The sequence below is a fragment of the Lepidochelys kempii genome, chromosome 1 (assembly GCF_965140265.1).
Source record: "Lepidochelys kempii isolate rLepKem1 chromosome 1, rLepKem1.hap2, whole genome shotgun sequence".
NCBI classification, from domain to species: domain Eukaryota; kingdom Metazoa; phylum Chordata; order Testudines; family Cheloniidae; genus Lepidochelys; species Lepidochelys kempii.
In genome coordinates this window covers 125,374,485-125,393,933 of record NC_133256.1, presented here as the reverse complement: position 1 = coordinate 125,393,933, position 19,449 = coordinate 125,374,485, and the positions used below count along the sequence as shown (strand labels likewise).

At 45.5% G+C, this 19,449-nt stretch overlaps 1 protein-coding gene across 1 annotated transcript in view; it reads left to right on the top strand.

The window, feature by feature from the left end:
- The window catches only part of LOC140899890 (arylsulfatase D-like), a 33,439-nt gene extending 15,249 nt beyond the window's left edge, over window positions 1-18,190 (top strand). The window contains exons 6-10 of the mRNA XM_073316592.1: window positions 1,137-1,273; window positions 2,075-2,209; window positions 12,350-12,512; window positions 17,013-17,134; window positions 17,633-18,190. Coding sequence (XP_073172693.1) covers window positions 1,137-1,273; window positions 2,075-2,209; window positions 12,350-12,512; window positions 17,013-17,134; window positions 17,633-18,003 — 928 coding nt within the window. The 3' untranslated portion in view covers window positions 18,004-18,190. The remainder of the gene's footprint in view (window positions 1-1,136; window positions 1,274-2,074; window positions 2,210-12,349; window positions 12,513-17,012; window positions 17,135-17,632) is intronic.
- Window positions 18,191-19,449: the final 1,259 nt, after the last annotated feature.

Here is a 19,449-nt window from a genome sequence, read left to right as displayed (position 1 = left end):
GTGGGGTCTCACAGGGATCAGTTCTGGGTCTGGTTCTATTCAATATCTTCATCAATGATTTAGATAATGGCATAGAGAGTACGCTTATAAAGTTTGTGGATGATACCAAGCTGGGAGAGGTTGCAAGTGCTTTGGAGGATAGGATTAAAATTAAAAATGATCTGGACATGGTCTGAAATAAATAGGATGAAATTCAATAAGGATAAATGCAAAGTACTCCATTTAGAAAGGGACAATCAGTTGCACGCATACAAAATGGGAAATGACTGCCTAGGAAGGAGTACTGCGGAAAGGGATCTGGGGGTCATAGTGGACCACAAGCTAAATATGTGTCAACAGTGTAACACTGTTGCAAAAAAAAAAGTGAACACATTCTGGGATGTATTAGCAGGAGTGTTGTAAGCAAAACATGAGAAGTAATTCTTCCGCTCTACTCTGCACTGATTAGGCCTCAGCTGGAGTATTGTGTCCAGTTCTGGGTGACACATTTCAGGAAAAATGTGGACAAACTGGAGAAAGTCCAGAGAAGAGCAACAAAAATGATTAAAGGTCTAGAAAACACGACCTATGAGGGAAGATTGAAAAAAATGGGTTGTCTAGTCTGGAAAAGAGAAGACTGAGAGGGGACATGATAACAGTTTTCAAGTATATAAAAGGTTATTACAAGGAGAGGGGAGAAAAGTTGTTTTTCTTAACCTCTGAGGATAGGACAAGAAGCAATGGGCTTAAACTGCAGTAAGGGAGGTATAGGTTGGACATTAGGAAAAACTTCCTAAGTGTCATGGTGGTTAAGCACTGGAATAAATTTCCTAGCGATGTTATGGAATCTCCATCATTGGAGATTTTTAACAGCAAGTTAGACAAACACCTGTCAGGGATGGTTTAGATAATACTTAGTCCTGCCATGAGTGCAGGAGACTGGACTAGATGACCTCTCAAGGTCCTTTCCAGTCCTATGAGTCTATGATTTCACAGAAACTAACCCCGTAAGCATCTAGTTACTGGAACATTAGCACAAATTAATATCACAGATTACCTTCACAAAAGAGTTGTGACTTCAATTTTAAAAAAAGCAAAGTATGTGTATAAGGTAAGGTACTTCTTTGCAAGGAAATAACAGATTAATTCTTTTAAAGAAACAAGCATGGGCCGTTCCTCCTCTTTGTTTCCTTTCTACATGTCCACACACCCCTCATCACCACGGAGTTGTTTCTTGGGAAGAGCAGATATGGTTTATATGGAGATAATGTAGAGGAGATGGACTGGATGGTGGGTAAGTCAATTTAACAAATGATACTTGCTCTAACAACCTAACACACAATTAAAATGCTCACAACATTCATAAAAGGAGAGTCATGGTTTCTGTTTACTCACTGTGGTAGTCTGCTGCTGAGGGCTCATCTACACAAACCATTACTGTGCGGTAAGCTGGGGTGTGTAAAGGTACAGCTCTCCACCGGGCAGTTGTCTGCACTGACCATTCCCTAGTGCATCTGGCAATCTGACCCAGGCTGTCTGTGGACTGTCTATGGACATATTCTTGATTCAAACTGCAATACGTCAGTGCAGACTAGGAAATGTTCAGTGCATAGCAGCAGGGTCCACACAGACAGCTAATGCCTGGCATACTGGAGAACTGCAGATTTACACCTCTGCTAGCCACACAGTCAGCATTTGTGTAGATGGCCCTCAAATTGTAAGGTCTCCAAGACAAGGACCAACTTTTTGCTCTGTGTTTGTCCTGCACCTACCACAACAGAGTCCTGGTCCAAGCCTAGGGATCATAGGCACTACCACAATACTTCTACTCCTACTGATAATAATAGTACATCATACCTTTCCTTTGCATTTATAAATTGCCAATGAAATCACAAGCAAAGGTTCAGATCTCACAAACACTTCGGTACACGCTTATCTTTATCTTTGCAAGTAGTCCACTTGACCTCAGTGGGTCTACTCACATGCGTAGTGTTAAGTGTGTGCATATTTGTAGGACTGGAGTCAATATTTGTTTTGCTAGTTCTAGCTCTGCTTTTGTTTCTTGGTACGTACTTATCACTATTTTTATTTACAGGCAGGGTCCTGGATGCTATTGATAAGAAAGGTTTGAAAAATACCACACTCACATACTTTGCCTCTGACCATGGTGGGTTCTTGGAAGCTCAAGAAGGAAAAGCCCAATTAGGTGGTTGGAATGGAATATACAAAGGTGAGGATTGTTATCCAGAGTGAATTCCTTAAAAATGCAAATTGTCTTCCTGATATAATCAACAGAGTATTTAATGGTACCATCGGCAGCAAGTAAGTAATCAAATCAGATTTATTAAAATAGCATCTTAGCATTAGGCCATAATGCAGCTCAAATTAAGGCATATTGTAAAAATCAACTGCACTCAGTAAAATAGATATAAATTTTAAAAATTGAAAAATTGAAAACACAAGATTAACCCTTCTCACAAAATCAGTTACATCTTTAAAATTATATAGATACCCCTGAAACAATATACAGAAATAACATAACAAGGATTAAAGTTCTAAGTGCTAAAGATTAAAGATCTAGGTCTTATCTACTTTCTTTTTCCTCTGACCAGGCAAATATGGCAACAGCCCATATAATCTGGACATTTTCTCCCCATAAAAAGTAATCCAGTATCTGATGTGGTGTGGTAAAAAGCATCTGAGCAAGGAATGGGGCTAACCATTCATTTCCAGGTGACAAGAAAGTAGACAGCATAGTAAATCTTTGACCTGGCCACACCTGCTTGGCAAAGACAACTATGTCTCTCAATATCAGTGTATCTCCCTTCCAAATAGACTGCTTGCATGGTTTGAGAACAGAGAGCTGTAAAGGCTCTCCTTAATTTATTATTCAAAATATCTAAATATTTCTTGTAACTATGAATATTTTTAAATGAGAAAGCCAATGGGACATATCTGTTGGGTGGACAACTGACATCCTGTTGTCTGCAAATATTTCCTGCTCTAAACTTGAGTAAAGATTTCACATCCCTGCCAGGTCAAGTTGTGAGACGCCCAAGGAATGGAGAGAACAATGGACTTGCGAAAGCCAGGGGAATTTTAGGGTATGTGTCCTGTTAAGCTGTTCCTCCAGACATAGCCTTCCAAGACTCTGTAGATCCATATGCTGAACACATAGCCAATATTAATGCAAAAGCACTGAGCCTTAGTTGAAATTGTACAATCTCCTACATCTGCCCTATGTAAAGCAGATGGTGGGTAATTTGGGAAGCGGGGCACTCTCCTTAAAACTTTTTTTGCACCACCTCTAACACATTAAGCGTTTTCCAGCTCCAAATGTCCACACCATATAATATTTGGACATGGACTTTATCCCTGAAAACTCTAAAAGCCAGAATGATTAAATTACCCCCGTGCACCCATGTAAAATAAAGCACCAGTGGCATAGAACTTAAGGCTTTCTTCTTTACCTCTTCTGTAGATTTATCCCATTAGCCATTATAGGTGAAACAAATACCCAAAAGGGTTTCAATGTTCCTGTTCAATATAATAGCCCTCAATCATCCATTTAAGAAGCTTTGGTCTGTGGCCAAAGGAAATTACTTTAATTTTCTGGTAGTTTATGGTCAGGTACTCCTGCTGGCAAAAAGAGCTAAAATCCTTTAACATACACATTAAGCCCAGAAGTATTTGAGGCAGCAAAACCATGCCATCTGCATAAAGAAAGGCCAATGTAAATTGGTGAAAACTTCAGGAAGGGAAACACTACACCCCTTCTAAAGTCACCAGAACTTCATTAGTGTAAATAGGAAAGGGGCCAATAAACAACATGAAATAGGAAAGGGGCCAATAAACAACTCTGATGGACTCCCTTTATGAGGGAGATAGGGTCAGTTAACTAACCTCATTGCCCTATCCTACCTTTGGCCACCATTTGGCTAGTAAGGGCTCTCAGAAGAGAGAGTAGCCTAAGAGCTATGACAGCCCTCACAAGTTTCTCCCAGAGATGACTTCTATCAGTGGAATCAAAAGCCAATTTCAGGTCAATAAGGACCACAAAAAATTCCCCCCTTCGGGGGGAGCAATATTTATTAATTAAATGAATAGGGGTATATGATGGGGTGTTCACCCCACACCAGGCCTGAAGGGATTAAGATGGATAAATTGGCCTATTAACTGCCCAGGCTTCACCTGGAAGAGGAAACAGGGAACAGAGATTTAATTAGAAGAGGCTAAACTGGGCAGAAAGAGCCAGGAACTATATAAGCCAGGAAGATAGCAACAGAAGGGGCTGGAAGGAAGGAGTCTCCAGTCACTCCCTGGGAGAAGGGAAGTGTGTCTGAGGCTGGAGGCAAGAAGCCTACAGTTACTCCTCAGGAGGAGAGAGTGGAGCTTGGTAAACCCAGAAAAGGGAGAGAGCCAAAAGAGGTAAGCAAAGTTCAGGGGAAAAGCAGCAAGGAATGGGGTAGTGAGAGTGAGAGGGCCCCTGAGCAGGGACTTGGAATAGAGGGAAGGTCCAGGTCCCCCTACCAGCTGCTGATGAAGTGGCACCAGTGGGGCACTGCCTGAGTCTGTTTGTGAAGAGAGACTTTCCAGCCCTGGAAGGGGGGAACACATATGGTGTCTTGGCTGGAGGGTTGAGTCATGAAAAAGAAACTGCGGTTCCTGGAATAAGAGGGGTCTACACACTGAGAGGACCATGGGAGAGACACTGCCGAGGAGGGCACAATGTCTGGTCAAAGCTAATCCCCAGGATGGCCATCAGGAGACGCCACTAGCAGTGGCAGGGTAAAATAGTTTTCAATGATAGAGCAGCCATTCCTGAAACCAGCTTGTTTCTCAGCAAATAAATTACAACTTTCTACCTAAACCTTTAATATCCACAGGAGAGCTCTAGTGTAGTTTAAAAATAACATATAAAAGGCAAGTTGGTTGGTAATTCACAGACTCATTGATGTCACCTTTTTTGTAAAGAAGAACAATATAACTGGTGGACCAACATGGAGGGGAGAAATTCCTGTATTATTTATATTAGTAAATAATTTAGTAACACCGGGGTCAAGGGCCCACAAATTTATACTGTCCTTATAAAATTCTGTTGCAATAACATCCTCTCTAGGAGCTTTGTTAGGACATTGTTGGTTTATCAAAATTGTAACTTATCTGGAGACTGGAAGCCATTCTGGAAAGGAACAAAGGTTTGGGGATAAAGGCTTCAATATTAACTTTAATCTTGTCATAGCCCATTGCGACCAGCTTCCAAAATAAAGATGATTTTTTTTCTCTGTGGCATCAAGTTCAAATTGCTTCCAAAGGGCCTTTTGATGCTCCAACTTTTATTCAGCTATTTGCTATATTTCCTTCTGAGGATAACTAATTTCTCAATAGAATCTGGAGAACCATGATTTCTGACACACATTATCTGAAGCTGTTTCTTATGACCAAAGTAAGCTGACTCATACTAGATTCTTATATGAAAATAATCTTTTTAGGAGTCAGGTAACCTGTATTTTTTAACAATAAATATTATATGTATTTCTCAATAAGTACTATGATCCTGTGCTGGATCATTAATATTCAAAAGGTGTTTTTTCAAAACTAACAACTCACTGCATTCAAGTTTCTCTCCGATTTTATTCTTAACTATGGATGCAACTTAATTCACAACAAATTTACAGCTTCAGAATCAGAAGTGAGACACAATCTGTCTAAATCCATCTGGGGGAAAGTGGTCAGAGAGCAGAAATTCATCTACAAGGGTTGATGATTGCTGTCACTAAAAGATCTGAGAAACAAAACCTACTTCTAATTGGAACTGTGATATAATCAATCACACTTCCCCTTTTAGCAAATATGAATGTAAAATGACCCTCAAATCATTGTCCCATCTGTCATTCAGAACCTCCAGTCAAAATCTATTTTAAGCCTACTTCTCCCAAGATTTTGATCTTCAACCTTCTGAATGGTTTGTAGGTCTTAAGCAATAGGGTTTAAGGCCTGGCTGTTTGGTTTCACCTAAATAACAGAATATAGTCCAACAGGTTTTTCTTCTATGACCTGGTCACTTATTTTGTTAAAAGGAACAGAAATTCTTTCTGGTTGTACATTCATAGACTGTTTCCCTTTGACTTTTTCTATTGAATGGTGTCTGTCTAGGAAGAGCTCTCATACTCCAGACTTTCTTAGCCATGCACTAGTCTTTAAACTCCACCTTCACTCTCTCTTGCGAACCCCAGTTGGAGAGCCTTTTTACCTTTTAAAATATGTCTTCTGGGTATAAAATAAAACACTGATCGTTTCAGTAATACGCATATATGGTACTGCAAATTGGCTTGTGACTATCTTTTCCCAATTTTTTTTATAAACAGGACCACTGACCAATAATACTTAGAATTTCTACCCCCTTAAATCAGGGGTACTTTCATTTACACTGGGTTGAAAAGATGAAGCAACTCAAAAGACTGCTTTCTAACCTAAGAGGTACAGGAGGGATAGCAGGAATAATTTGGAAGTTGTCACCTCGAGCCTTGTTGTGATGGTCACAGGTCTCACACCAGGGTCATCAAGCTGGTCTAGAACAGAGTTGCTGCTAAACACTCTACTCCAGTGGTTCCCAAACTTGTTCTGCCGCTTGTGCAGGGAAAGCCCCTGGCGGGCCGGGCCAGTTTGTTTACCTGCCGCGTGCTCAGGTTCGGCCGATCGCGGCTCCCAGTGGCCATGGTTCGCTGCTCCAGGCCAATGGGAGCTGCTGGAAGTGGCGGCCAATACGTCCCTTGGCCCGTGCCGCTTCCAGCAGCTCCCATTGGCCTGGAGCAGCAAACCGTGGCCACTGGGAGCCGCGATCGGCCGAACCTGAGGACGCAGCAGGTAAACAAACCGGCCCGGCCCGCCAGGGGCTTTCCCTGCACAAGCGGCAGAACAAGTTTGGGAACCACTGCTCTACTCAAATTGACAGCTAATAATGAGGGACCCTCAGGGAAAATGCTTCCTTTAGAATTTCTGGACTTATGCCAAACCTGCCATAAATCCCCTGCATAACCTTGAGATCCAAGAAAGATTCTTTGATTTCTGAAATATCTTTAAATATTAAAAGGGGAACAAAGAGAGCCCAGGGAATTATAGACCGGTCAGCGTAACTCAATAGCTGGAAAGATACTGGAACAAATTATTAAACAGTCAGTTTGTAAGCACCCACAGGATAAGAGGGTGCTTACAAAGAACAAATCATGGCAAACCAAACAAATTTCTTCTTTGACAGGGTTATGGCTTAGTGGATAGGGGAAAGCTATAGATATATGTCTTGATTTTAATAAGGCTTTTGATAGTCCCACATGACATTTTCATAAGCAAATTAGGGAAATGTGGTCTAAATTGAATTACTACAAGGTGCGTGCAAAACTGGTTGAAAGACGATACTCAAAGAGTAGTTATCAATGGTTCACTATCAAACAGGGGGGATGTATCTAGTGGGGTCCCGCAAGGGTCTGTCCTGGGTCCAGTACTAGTCAGTATTTTCATTAGTGATTTGGATAATGAAGTGGAGAGTATGCTTATAAAATCTGGGGATGACACCTGTCTGGGAGGGGTCACAAGCACTTTGGAGGAAAGGATTAGAATTCAAAACAACCTTGACAAATTGGAGAACTGGTCTGAAATCAACAAGATGAAAATCAGTAAAGACAAATACAAAGTACGTCACTTAATAAGGAAAAATCACATGTACAACTACAAAATGGGGGATAACTGGCTAGTTGTTAGTACTGCTGAAGAGGATCGGGGGATTATAGTGGATCACCAATTGAATGTCAGTCAACACTGTGATGTAGTTCAGAAAAGACTAAAATTGTTCTACTCATTAACAAAAGTATCATATGGATAAGTAAGACACAGGAATTAATTGTCCCACTACTCAAACCTTGTGAGGCCGCAGCTGGAGTACTGTTTCCAATTCTGGGGGCCACAGGAAAGATGTAGACAAACTGGAGAGAGTCTAGAGGAGAGAAACAAAAACAATAGGCTGGGTTTTCTAAACTTTTTATCAGGAAAGGTTAAAAAACCTGGGCATGGTTAGTCCTTGGAAAAGAAGACTGAGGTGGGGATCTGATAACCGTGTTAAAATACGTTAAGGGCTATTACAGAGAGCACAGTGATCGATTGTTCTTCATGTCCACTAAAGGTGGGACAAGAAGTATGGGCAGAATCTGCAGCATGAGCGATTGAGGTTAGATATTAGGAAAAATGTTCTAACTATAAGGGTAGGGAAGCTCTGAAATAGGCTTCCAAGGGAAGTTGTGGAATTCCCACTGGGGGGTTTTAAGAACAGGCTGGATAAACACCTGCCAGGCATGGTCTAGGTATACTTCTTCAGCACAGGGAGATGGAATAGATGATCTCTCGAGGCCTCATCCAGCCCTATACTTCTACGATTCTATTATGGTATCTACTAACTTCCCAATGAACAGACAACTCTCACAGCAGAAAGCAGGCTTTGCTAATCATCCAGGAGAAGAATCAGGATTATCTCCCAGCATAGGATCAGAGAGAGCAAGTGTTCTTGTAGATATAAAAAGGAAATCTGTGTGTCTATGAGACACATTATCATGGGGAGACTGTCTAATCGTTGACTGGGGACATTACCTAGTCCTTGATTAAAGTTAGGAAATTAGATTCAACCCTCAGGATGAGTACCTGATGATAAAACTAGTGAGTTAAAGGGTCTATCAGGTAAAGTGACCTCTATCTTCCCTAATCCCCTCTCCAAAAAATAGAAGGGTGGGAGCTGGCATACAAGGTTCTGTGGAGATTTCAAGGTTCTGTGGCAATATCTGGGCCTCTGCAGGCTTTCCCTTGCCATGGGTATGAGGGTTATAAAATCTGTAAAATTGCTTCCCATATGACTCCTCCTTCTGGGACTGTGTGGCTCTTTCCATGCTCCCTATGTTAAGCTGGCAGCTCCCTCCCTGGGAAGGACAGCAGAGCTCCCCTCACCAGAATCCCAGAAACCAAAAGGGATGGATGGGGAAGAGATCACCCAAACCTTCACAATAGGTTATCAATAGCAGTAGGGAATCTCTCCAGTACCTGGAAGCAGTGGTGGGCTGGAGCCGGTTGTTAAATTTAGAAGCCCTTTTAGAACCGGTTTAGAGTCCTGGCTTCTAAATTTAACAACTGGCCAAAAGTGGCGCCTTAGGTACCGACTCTCTGGGTGCTTCGGGGCTGGAGCACCCACAGGGAAAATTTGGTGGGTGCAGAGCACCCACTGGCAGTTCCCCACCCGGCCCCAGCTCACCTCACCTCCGCTCCACACCACTCTGCTTCTCCACTCCTCCCACCCCCCCTTTCCCACAAATCAGCTGTTCACGCAGGAAGCCTGGGAGGGCTGAGAAGCAGGTGGCGGCTTCGCGCTCAGGCCCAGGGAGGCAGAGCGGAGGCGAACTAGGGCGGGGGGGGGCGTGAGGAGGGCCGCCCGCGCCGCAGCAGGTAGCCCGGGGGGCACGCAGGGGAACCGCTCCCCGCCCCAGTTCGCCTCCGCTCCGCCTCCCTGGGTCTGAGCGCGAAGCCACTGCTTGCTTCTCAGCCCTCCCAGGCTTCCCGTGCAAACAGCTGATTCGCAGGAAACCGGGGGCATGGAGAAGCAGAGCGGGGCGGCGGGTTCAGGGGAGGAGGTGGAGCAGGGCGGAGCTGGGGACGGGTGTGGGGCGGGGAGCTGCTGGTGGGGGCTCTGCCCCCACCAAATTTTCCCCATGGGTGCTCCAGCCCCAGAGCACCCACGGAGTCGGTGCCTAAGGCGCCACTTTTGATGTGATAAGTGGGGGGAGTGGCCGCTCCTCCTACTCCCCCCCTAGCTATGCTCTCCCACCCCTAGGAGCCAGAGGGACCTGCTGGATGCTTCCTGGGAGCCGCCCCAGGTAAGCACCGCCAGGACTCCCCACCTCGCCCCCCGGCAGGTCCCTCTGGCTCTTAGGGGTGGGGTGGGCATCCACTACGGTGGCCCACAAGACTCCTGCCCACTTCTGGGGGCAGTGAGGGGACAGGGGAGGGGGCTGAATGGGGCAGGGGTCCGGGACGGGGTGGGGCAGGCCACAACCCCCTCATGGGGTGAGGAGGGAATCGGTTGTTAAGATTTTGGCAGCTCACCACTGCCTGGAGGCAGGGGCCTCCCACATACAAAGGTCAGTTGCAGCTGATGTTTGGACCACCTCTGCCTTCGGGACCATAGCAATGGAGTTCCAAGCCCCTGCGTGTCCTTTTACTGGCTTCACTTTGTTGGCTCTTGAGGGGGCCTATGTGCACTGACCGGCTAGTCAGTTCTCCGTTAACAGCTTATTCAGTTGGTTCTTCACCTTTAGTTATTGACCAAAAGGTGTATCTGACTTTCCTGTCTAAAGACAAAGCAGTACAATACCAAACAAAGACATATATACCATCCATCCAGGAAGCAATTCTTACCTCACAGTATGTTCACCTGACACAGAAGGGGTGCTTCAAGGTACGCATTTCGGCTAGTACTATTTATAGTATGACTTTACAAGTTGCAAAACTCTTTATACATCACTTAAAGTTTAAGTTTAACCCATCAGTTTGTGCCAGCTTTGTCTTTGGTACCTCCCTATACTTTCCCATATCTCATTTTAAATACTACATTCCAAGTGCTGATGGGACTCTCTAACTGTACTTGGTAGAAAGTATTCATGCATCTTTGCTTTGGCAAGTTTCTATTTTCTAATGCCAAAGCTGACTTCAGGTTTGCAAAGTGCTGTGGGGTGTGTGGCGTGTGTGGACAGAATTGTGAGAAGAGCATAATACAGTCAGGAAACATAACTTTCGGGGCCGGTGCAACCACTAGGTGAACTAGGCGGTCGCCTAGGGCGCCAAGTGGTTGGGGGGGCGGTGGAGTGGAGGTGAGCTGGGGCAGGGGGGCGCGGGGAGGGCCACCTGCAGCAAGTAATGGGGGGAAGGGGGGGCGCACAGGGGAACCGCTCCCCGCCCCAGCTCACCTCTGCTCCGCCTCTTCCCCTGAGCACTGCCCCGCTCTGCTTCTCTCCCTCCCAGGCTTGCGCACCAAACAACTGATTGGCACCGCAAGCCTGGGAGGCAGGAGAAGCAGTGGCATGCTCGGGGAGGAGGCGGAGCAGAGGTGAGCTGGGGCGGGAAGCTGCCACAGGGGGGGACTCCCCGGGCTGAGGGGGAGGGGGGGCGGCAGAGAGCTGCCGCGGGGGGGCTGCCCGGGCCAAGGAGGAAGAGGGAGGGGGTGGCAGGGAGCTGCCGTGGGGGGGCTGCCCAGGCCGAGGGGAAGGAGGGAGGGGCGGCAGGGAGCTGCCGCCAGGGGGGGCACCTCAGGGTGGAGGGGGTGGCGGGGAGCTACCATAGGGCGGGGGGGTGGCACAAGGTGGAAGTTTCGCCTAGAGCATGAAACCTCCTTGCACCGGCCCTGGCCCTGATAACTTCCCAACACCCCTGTGAGTTACATTAATACCATGCACATAATATCTATTAATGTGGTGTATACTATGCCTAGCATATATGTATTGGCTAACGCAGTTGAATCACCCAGCACAAAGGGACGGGGGGACTTCTCCTCCAGCAGCACCTCTTAGGCTTCTCCACTCACTTTCTGCTGCTGGGTCCTCAGTTTCACTTGCTGCTGCTGGAACCGCGGCTCCCACCTCTCCACTGCCCTCTGCACCAGCCTGGTCTTGGTACCTCACTGGCTGATCACTCCACTGTTCAAGTAATTAATTGAAGCTAGACTGCTCAAAATGTAGGGGTATAAGAGGATTTCAATATTTTGTGAAAGGAATTGATAAAGCTGCATCTATTTTCTTATGTTATTAAAATGTTAAAAAAAAAATTCCTGGAGATACACTCGTACATACGTAACTAGGTGACGGGATGGAACACTTTAATTCAGAGGTCCTCAAACTGGTGCTCCATGGAGAACTGGCTGGTCACATGCTAAATTGCATTAAAAACCTCTAAGACACATTAAATACTCTTACAATATTAAACAGTTGCTATAGTTCTCACAGGATATTACATGATTGTGAATGGAAGGCAATCCATTGAATTGTGAATGGGGACGGAGGCATCAATGTGACTATCTACGTAGTAAAATGTGATCCATGCTATGGTCCAGTATGGCAACAAAGGGGAATCAATAGATAGGTAAGCTACTGAGGGGGCAGCTGAAGAAAATCCATTTTAATGGATTGAAACAACTAAATGTGTTCCTGAGGAGAATGGGCTTATGTTAAAACTGAAAAAAGTTTGAGGGGCTTAATTAAGGACAAACCTGTAACGTTAGGCAGGTTAAGTAAGCAATACTTCATGTTTCTAAAATATCTTCTATTGCCTTGTTGTTTAACAATAGGTGGAAAAGGCATGGGAGGCTGGGAAGGAGGGATCCGTGTGCCAGGGATATTTAGATGGCCGGGAGTGTTACCTGCAGACACAGTTATCGATGAACCTACAAGTCTCATGGACATTTACCCTACGGTGATTTATCTGGCAGGAGGGATAGTGCCCCAGGACAGGTACAGAAATTGTAAAACATATTCATTACTTTAAATTCCCAATATGGAATCTTATTTGAAAATGATCCTAACATTAGAGCTCAATATTGGATGTTTATCATGCCATTTTTAGCCTACTTTTTCAGATCCCTGAGCTCAGGGGTGAAAGTAAAATACAGCTCTTACCGGTACGGGTCCCACTCTCTCTCTCTCTCTCTCTCTCTCTCCCCCAACCCCCGGAAGGGGCGGGGCCTCAGGCAGAAGGGGGCGTGGCCAGGGGTGGAAGTAAGTTACATTTCTTACCCTTACAGTCCAAACACAAGCAACCCACCTCTCCTACATACTTCATGGATCCCTCCCATTGCGTGACTTAGCTATAGAAAATAAAGCTACTATTACTACTACCAGTACTGTCTGGAATAAAACTTTACTATTGGAATAAGCCTGAAAACTCACTATCACATTTTTCTCCTTGTCCTCCCTCCTCCTCCTCCTCCAGCCAGGCTGCCCACGCGGCTTGGCTCTGCATTCCCCTGACCCCCGCCCTCAGCAGGGGCTGCAGCGGCTCCCCTCTAGCTTGGAGCAGGGAGACTGGCTGAGGGAGAAGACTCCCCAGGATGCCTGCTGCCTGCGTAGAAACAGTTTAAACTTGCTGCTCCCTCCCTGGTTCAGACTGGGATTCTGGGCTCTTTCTGGCATCCTTGTTAATTTCATTCACAGTTGGGGCGGGGGGGTGGAAGGTGAGACCAAGGCAGGGGCAGAATACAATAGCCATTTGGCTGCACAGCTTAAATCCAGAGCTAATAAAACCCAGTGGAAGGGGGAAACTCACTATCACATTGGTTTCTCTCCTGTCTCGTCCTCTGGCTAGGCTGCCCGTTCCGCTGTTCACTCCTGGTCTGAACTGCGGAATTAGGATGTTGTACCAATAAAATAAAAACCAGCAGGATCTTATTAAAGGGAAAAAGGCAAAATACCACATTTATTGTGAATACAGAAAGAATCATAGTAAGCAGTTAGTTATAGCTATAACATTCCATTCAATCTCATATTTATTCACACATTCATTCATACAAACACACACACATACATACACACCCACTCACACAGGTTCTGCAAGGTTGTTATCATAGTTACCAGCCTTAGAGTTGCTCATGCCAAGCCACTGGCCAGGTGGCCTGGACATGAGGAGGGAGCAGGGCCTTGTCAGATGCTCATCTGATGCTCCTGGAAGTTGGTTTGCAGAATCAGACCCCAAAGTTCTCACTTTTTAGAGTCTATTTTTATAGGAATTTCTTCCTATGCCAGTCTATGGGAATTGCTTCATCATGCTGATGCTGAATCAATCAGCAGATAGCACATTCCTGACGGCTCCAAGATGTTATCTTGTTCTTTGGTTCTCCCATTCTTGAGGCTGTTGGGTGGATTCCAGTCTGCCCTCCAGGGGGTCCTCTGGTTATTTCCACTTGACGCCTTCTTCAGCCGATGGACACTGGATTCTTAGGCTGGCACCTCCCTGATCATTCAGTTATTATCCACACCAAGCATCCATTCACATACATCCTCTATCTCTATTTTAATCACAATGGTTAATACAACAAAAGGGTGGGGAGTCTCTGGGTGCTGTTTCTGTTGTTAGAGAGGGAGAGAAACAGTACCAAAAACCAAGAGACCTCTTAATTAGTAATTTAAACTCTGGGGAATCAAACTCATTTGTGATTTTAATACAGAACTTCTTTAATATGATCCAACAAGGATTTGTGCTGGAAATGGCCCACCTTGATTATCATACACATTGTAAGGAGAGTGATCACTTTAGATAAGCTATTACCAGCAGGAGAGAGGGGTGGGGGGAGAGAAAACCTTTTGTAGTGGTAAACACCCATTTTTTCATGGTTTGTATGTATAAGAACATCTTCTGTATTTTCCACAGTATGCATCCAATGAAGTGAGCTGTAGCTCACAAAAGCTTATGCTCAAATAAATTGGTTAGTCGCTAAGGTGCCACAAGTCCTCCTTTTCTTTTTGCGAATACAGACTAACACGGCTGTTACTCTGAAACCTGCAAAATTAGGGGCTATTTCTGGCTTCCTTGTTAATTTCACTCACGGTTCTTGAGGAAGAGGGATACCAAAGCCTGGGCAATTCTTTTCTGCCCCCTGGATGAGGCGATCTTCAATAATATAATACACAAAAAATACAATCAAAATCAGAAACCATTTCCAAGTTCAAATCTATCCCATTCCCTCCGCAGCAGAGGATCATGGTTGTGATGTCCAAACTGCTTGCAGATCCTCTTTGAAATGTTACTGTTTAAAAAAAAAACATGGAGAACATGGTGGGAAGATGTGTTCTGATGATCGGGGTTTATTTTAGGCAAAGCAATTTTGGTAAAACAACTAAAGATTCACAGGGAAAGCAAATAGCCCCATAGACAAAACCACAAAGGGTCTGGAGGGGAAAACTGGATATTCAGGGAAATTATTGCAATGATACTGTTATTAAGGTGCCTTATACCAGTATCACTTATTCCCCTTCCCCTTCCTGTACAAAAATAACTATAACAGCAGAAGCACATTTAGATACTTAGAGAAAGTTTTGTCAATTTCAGCCTCCGCACTCTGCAGGACACCGACACCCACAAAACAAAAGAGATCTGAGCCTTATGTCCTAAGGACATTCCAGGTGTTTAATTCATTATATAAAGAGGGTGGAATGAAAACTACTGTTTCTTTCAAAGGAGGCACAATAATTTCCCTGAATATCCAGTTTTCAGACCGCGGAGTGAACAGCTAAATTTAAACTGTTCTTATGCAGACAGCAGGCATCCTGGGGAGGCTTCTCCCTCAGCCAGTCCCCCTGCTCCCTGCTCCAAGCTAGAGGGGAGCCGCTGCAGCCCCTGCTGAGGTGGGGGGGAGGTCGGGGGAACGGGGAGGCTAGCCACATCGGGCAGCCTGGCTGGAGGAGGAGAGAAACGAATGTGATAGTGAGTTTCCCCCTTCCACTGGGTTTTATTAGCTCTGGATTTAAGCTGTGCAGCCAAATGGCTATTGTATTCTGCCCCTGCCTTGGTCTCACCTTCCACCCTCCCCCCCCCCCCGCCACCCCCCCCCAACAACTGTGAATGAAATTAAAAAGGATGCCAGAAAGAGCCCAGAATCCCAGTCTGAACCAGGGAGGGAGCAGCAAGTTTAAGCTGTTCCTATGCAGACAGCAGGCATCCTGGGGAGGCGTCTCCCTCAGCCAGTCCCCCTGCTCCCTGCTACAAGCTAGAGGGGAGCCCCTGCTGAGTGTGGGGTTCGGTGAAGCACTGAGCCTAGCCCTGTCAGCAGCCTGGCTGGAGGAGGAGGGAGGAGAGAAACGAATGTGACAGTGAGTTTTCCCCTTCCACTGGCTTTTATTAGCTCTGGATTTAAGCTGTGCAGCCAAATGGCTATTGTATTCTGCCCCTGCCTTGGTCTCACCTTCCACCCCACCCCCCCCCGCCCCCCCAACAACTGTGAATGAAATTAAAAAGGATGCCAGAAAGAGCCCAGAATCCCAGTCTGAACCAGGGAGGGAGCAGCAAGTTTAAGCTGTTCCTATGCAGACAGCAGGCATCCTGGGGAGGCTTCTCCCTCAGCCAGTCCCCTTGCTCCCTGCTACAAGCTAGAGGGGAGCCCCTGCTGAGTGTGGGGTTCGGTGAAGCACTGAGCCTAGCCCTGTCAGCAGCCTGGCTGGAGGAGGAGGGAGGAGAGAAACGAATGTGACAGTGAGTTTTCCCCTTCCACTGGCTTTTATTAGCTCTGGATTTAAGCTGTGCGGCCAGATGGCTATTGTATTCTGCCCCTGCCTTGGTCTCACACAACCCCCCCTCCCCTGCTCCCAGCAACAACCCTGAGTGAAATTAACAAGAAAACCAGAAATAGCCCCGAATGCCGCGGTTCAGACCGCGGAGTGAACAGCTAAGTTTAAACTGTTCCTATGCAGACAGCAGGCATCCTGGGGAGGCTTCTCCCTCAGCCAGTCCCTCTGCTACCTGCTATTAGCTAGAGGGGAGCCCCTGCAGCCCCTGCTGAGTGGGAGGGCTGGGGGAATGGGGAGCCTAGCCGCGTATGCATCCTGGCTGGAGGAGGAGAGGGGGAGAAACAACAAACAAATGTGACAAAGACTTTTCCCTTTCCAAGCTTTTATTAGCTTTGAGTTTGAACTTTTTGCTCTGCAGACAAAAGAGGTGAAAGTAAGCCAGTACTGAATACTCCACTTATTTGCCAGTACACTACTGCATCTTTTTTTACCGGTACTCCGTACCAGACCGGACCAGCTTACTTTCACCTCTGCCTAAGCTGCATATAGTTCATATAAATCTTTTACATGTTTGAGATTCACCCCTTACTCATAAATGTTTCTTGTTCCAAATGTAATTTTTCAATCGTGCTTTCAATTGCAAGTGTTTTCATATGCAATGACAGTTGAGTACAGAACTTGTTATCCTGCAACTCACTGCAGTTTGGTGACTACCATTCTCTCCATCAACATTAGGGTGATCGATGGCCAAAACCTGATGCCTTTACTGCAGGGGTCCATTCAGCACTCAGCGCACGAGTTCCTGTTTCACTACTGTGGCATGTATTTACATGCAGTACGGTGGCATCAAAAGGACAGTGAGTATAAAGATTCTTCCAAAAACAATGATGGCTTCAATCTCTAGGAAAGCATATGTATTGTATAATGCAATTTTAATATAGGCTAGATCGTAGCTTTGCAACAAGCCTGGGATGGGAAACAGTGTGTAGCTGTGCCACCTAGGAACAATGCGGGTACCCACAGAGCAGCAATAATTTGCTGTTGTCCTGCATGTATATTTTGATATACACACTATGGGCACAAGTATGCTGACCAGAATATTGGGTACAGAACTAAGGTTGTCCCTGCTCCATTGCTCTGGGACGGGTAGTATTGACTTAATCCTGTTTGGATGGACCCAAAATCTGAATACCGCATTAAGCAGTATGAAGGCAAAGCTTGGCACTTTGTGTTACAAATTAAAAATTTTACTTGTTAAGTGATAAAAATATGTTCAGTGCTGAAAGACTTTTCACTCTTCTAATGCCATTTTATGTCTATATGCATCATCTTACATCTGGTTTCTCTCCTACCAGGTGGGGCACTGTGGAAGGCTCATTATGTGACTCCAATATTCCAGCCAGAGGGTGCTGGAGCGTGTTACAGAAGAGGAATTTGCCCATGTTTTGGGGAAGGTGTAACCCATCATGACCCTCCTTTACTCTTTGATCTCTCCAGAGACCCTTCCGAGGCCAAAACTCTGTCTCCTGCCACTGAGCCCCTGTTTGACACAATAATAAGCATAATAGAAAGAGCTGTTCAGGAGCATCGCCAGACACTGACTCCAGTCCCACAACAGCTCTCTTTGTACAACATTATGTGGAAGCCCTGGCTGCAGCCGTGCTGTGGGACATTCCCGTTTTGCTGGTGTGATAAAGAAGGTGACAGTGCACACCCTGCTCTGTAAAGAAAATATATTGAAGGTTAACTGTATGAAAAGCTTTAAAATCAAGTGCTTTTTTTTGAGCAAATGGACTCTCTTTTTGTTGATTTAGGATTACACAGTTGGCTAGCTATATGAAATAGGGCTTAATGAAGGCCATTTTGTGAAACAAGATACCAGTCTAGATGGACAAAATTAATATGTTCCAGTATGGCAAGTCTTAGGAGTATCTATCCACTGCTGAAGATATAGCTCAGATACATTGCAGTGTGCCAAAATTAAAAATGCTGCAGTAACCATAACTTTGAATCTCTTGACATCTGTGGATATAGGTTCACTAGCTCAGCATCATTTTTATACTGAATTTCTATGCAAGGATGTACTACCAACATTCTAGCAAAGGGCTGCCTGCAATGTTTCAGCCCAGTTGGTCATATATAAGACACGTCCTGTGTAAAATACTTCCCCACCCCCAAAATAATTTCCCTTGATACCCCATGGAAGAAGAATCGCTTAGTCCACCACTAGATCCCCATAGAGGCTCCTCTAGGTGATCCTTCTATCTTGCAGCTAGCTCTTCTAGCAGCAGCGGTGGTGGCTGATATATCCTCTGGCTGTCCAGAAGCTGGTTGGTTGAGGGATTAGCTCTCCCATGGAGACCATTTGGGAAATGGTTCGCCTTTGGTTCTTAAAGAGGACAGGCCTCTCCTGGCTGATGGCAATCTCCTCTAACTGGTATGGGGCTGTCAGTCCAGTCCCTAATGCATTCCTTAGAGCATGGTGGAGGACGCAAGAGGGAAGGAAGCTCGCTTTTCAGCAGCTGTCAGAGCAATGGGGTGGCATACCTGGCACTGCCAGAGTGAGGAACAGTCAGCACCAAACCCAACCCTAGTGGAGGCTGAAAATTGTAATATGCATAGCCAGTCTTAGTACTGTGGTAGAGGGCTGTGAAAGTTATTCTTGCCGCCACACCCCAGTGATAACCAATTCCTGCTGTCAAGTAACAATAAAAATAATGACAGGTTTCAGAGTAACAGCCGTGTTAGTCTGTATTCGCAAAAAGAAAAGGAGTACTTGTGGCACCTTAGAGACTAACCAATTTATTTGAGCATGAGCTTTCGTGAGCTACAGCTCACTTCATCGGATGCATACCGTGGAAACTGCAGCAGACTTTATATATACACAGAGAATATGAAACAATACCTCCTCCCACCCCACTGTCCTGCTGGTAATAGCTTATCTAAAGCGATCATCACGTTGGGCCATTTCCAGCACAAATCCAGGTTTTCTCACCCTCCACCCCCCCACACAAATTCACTCTCCTGCTGGTGATAGCCCATCCAAAGTGACAACTCTTTAAACAGTGTGCATGATAATCAAGTTGGGCTATTTCCTGCACAAATCCAGGTTTTTCTCACATCCCTCCCACCCCCATACACACACAAACTCACTCTCCTGCTGGTAACCCAA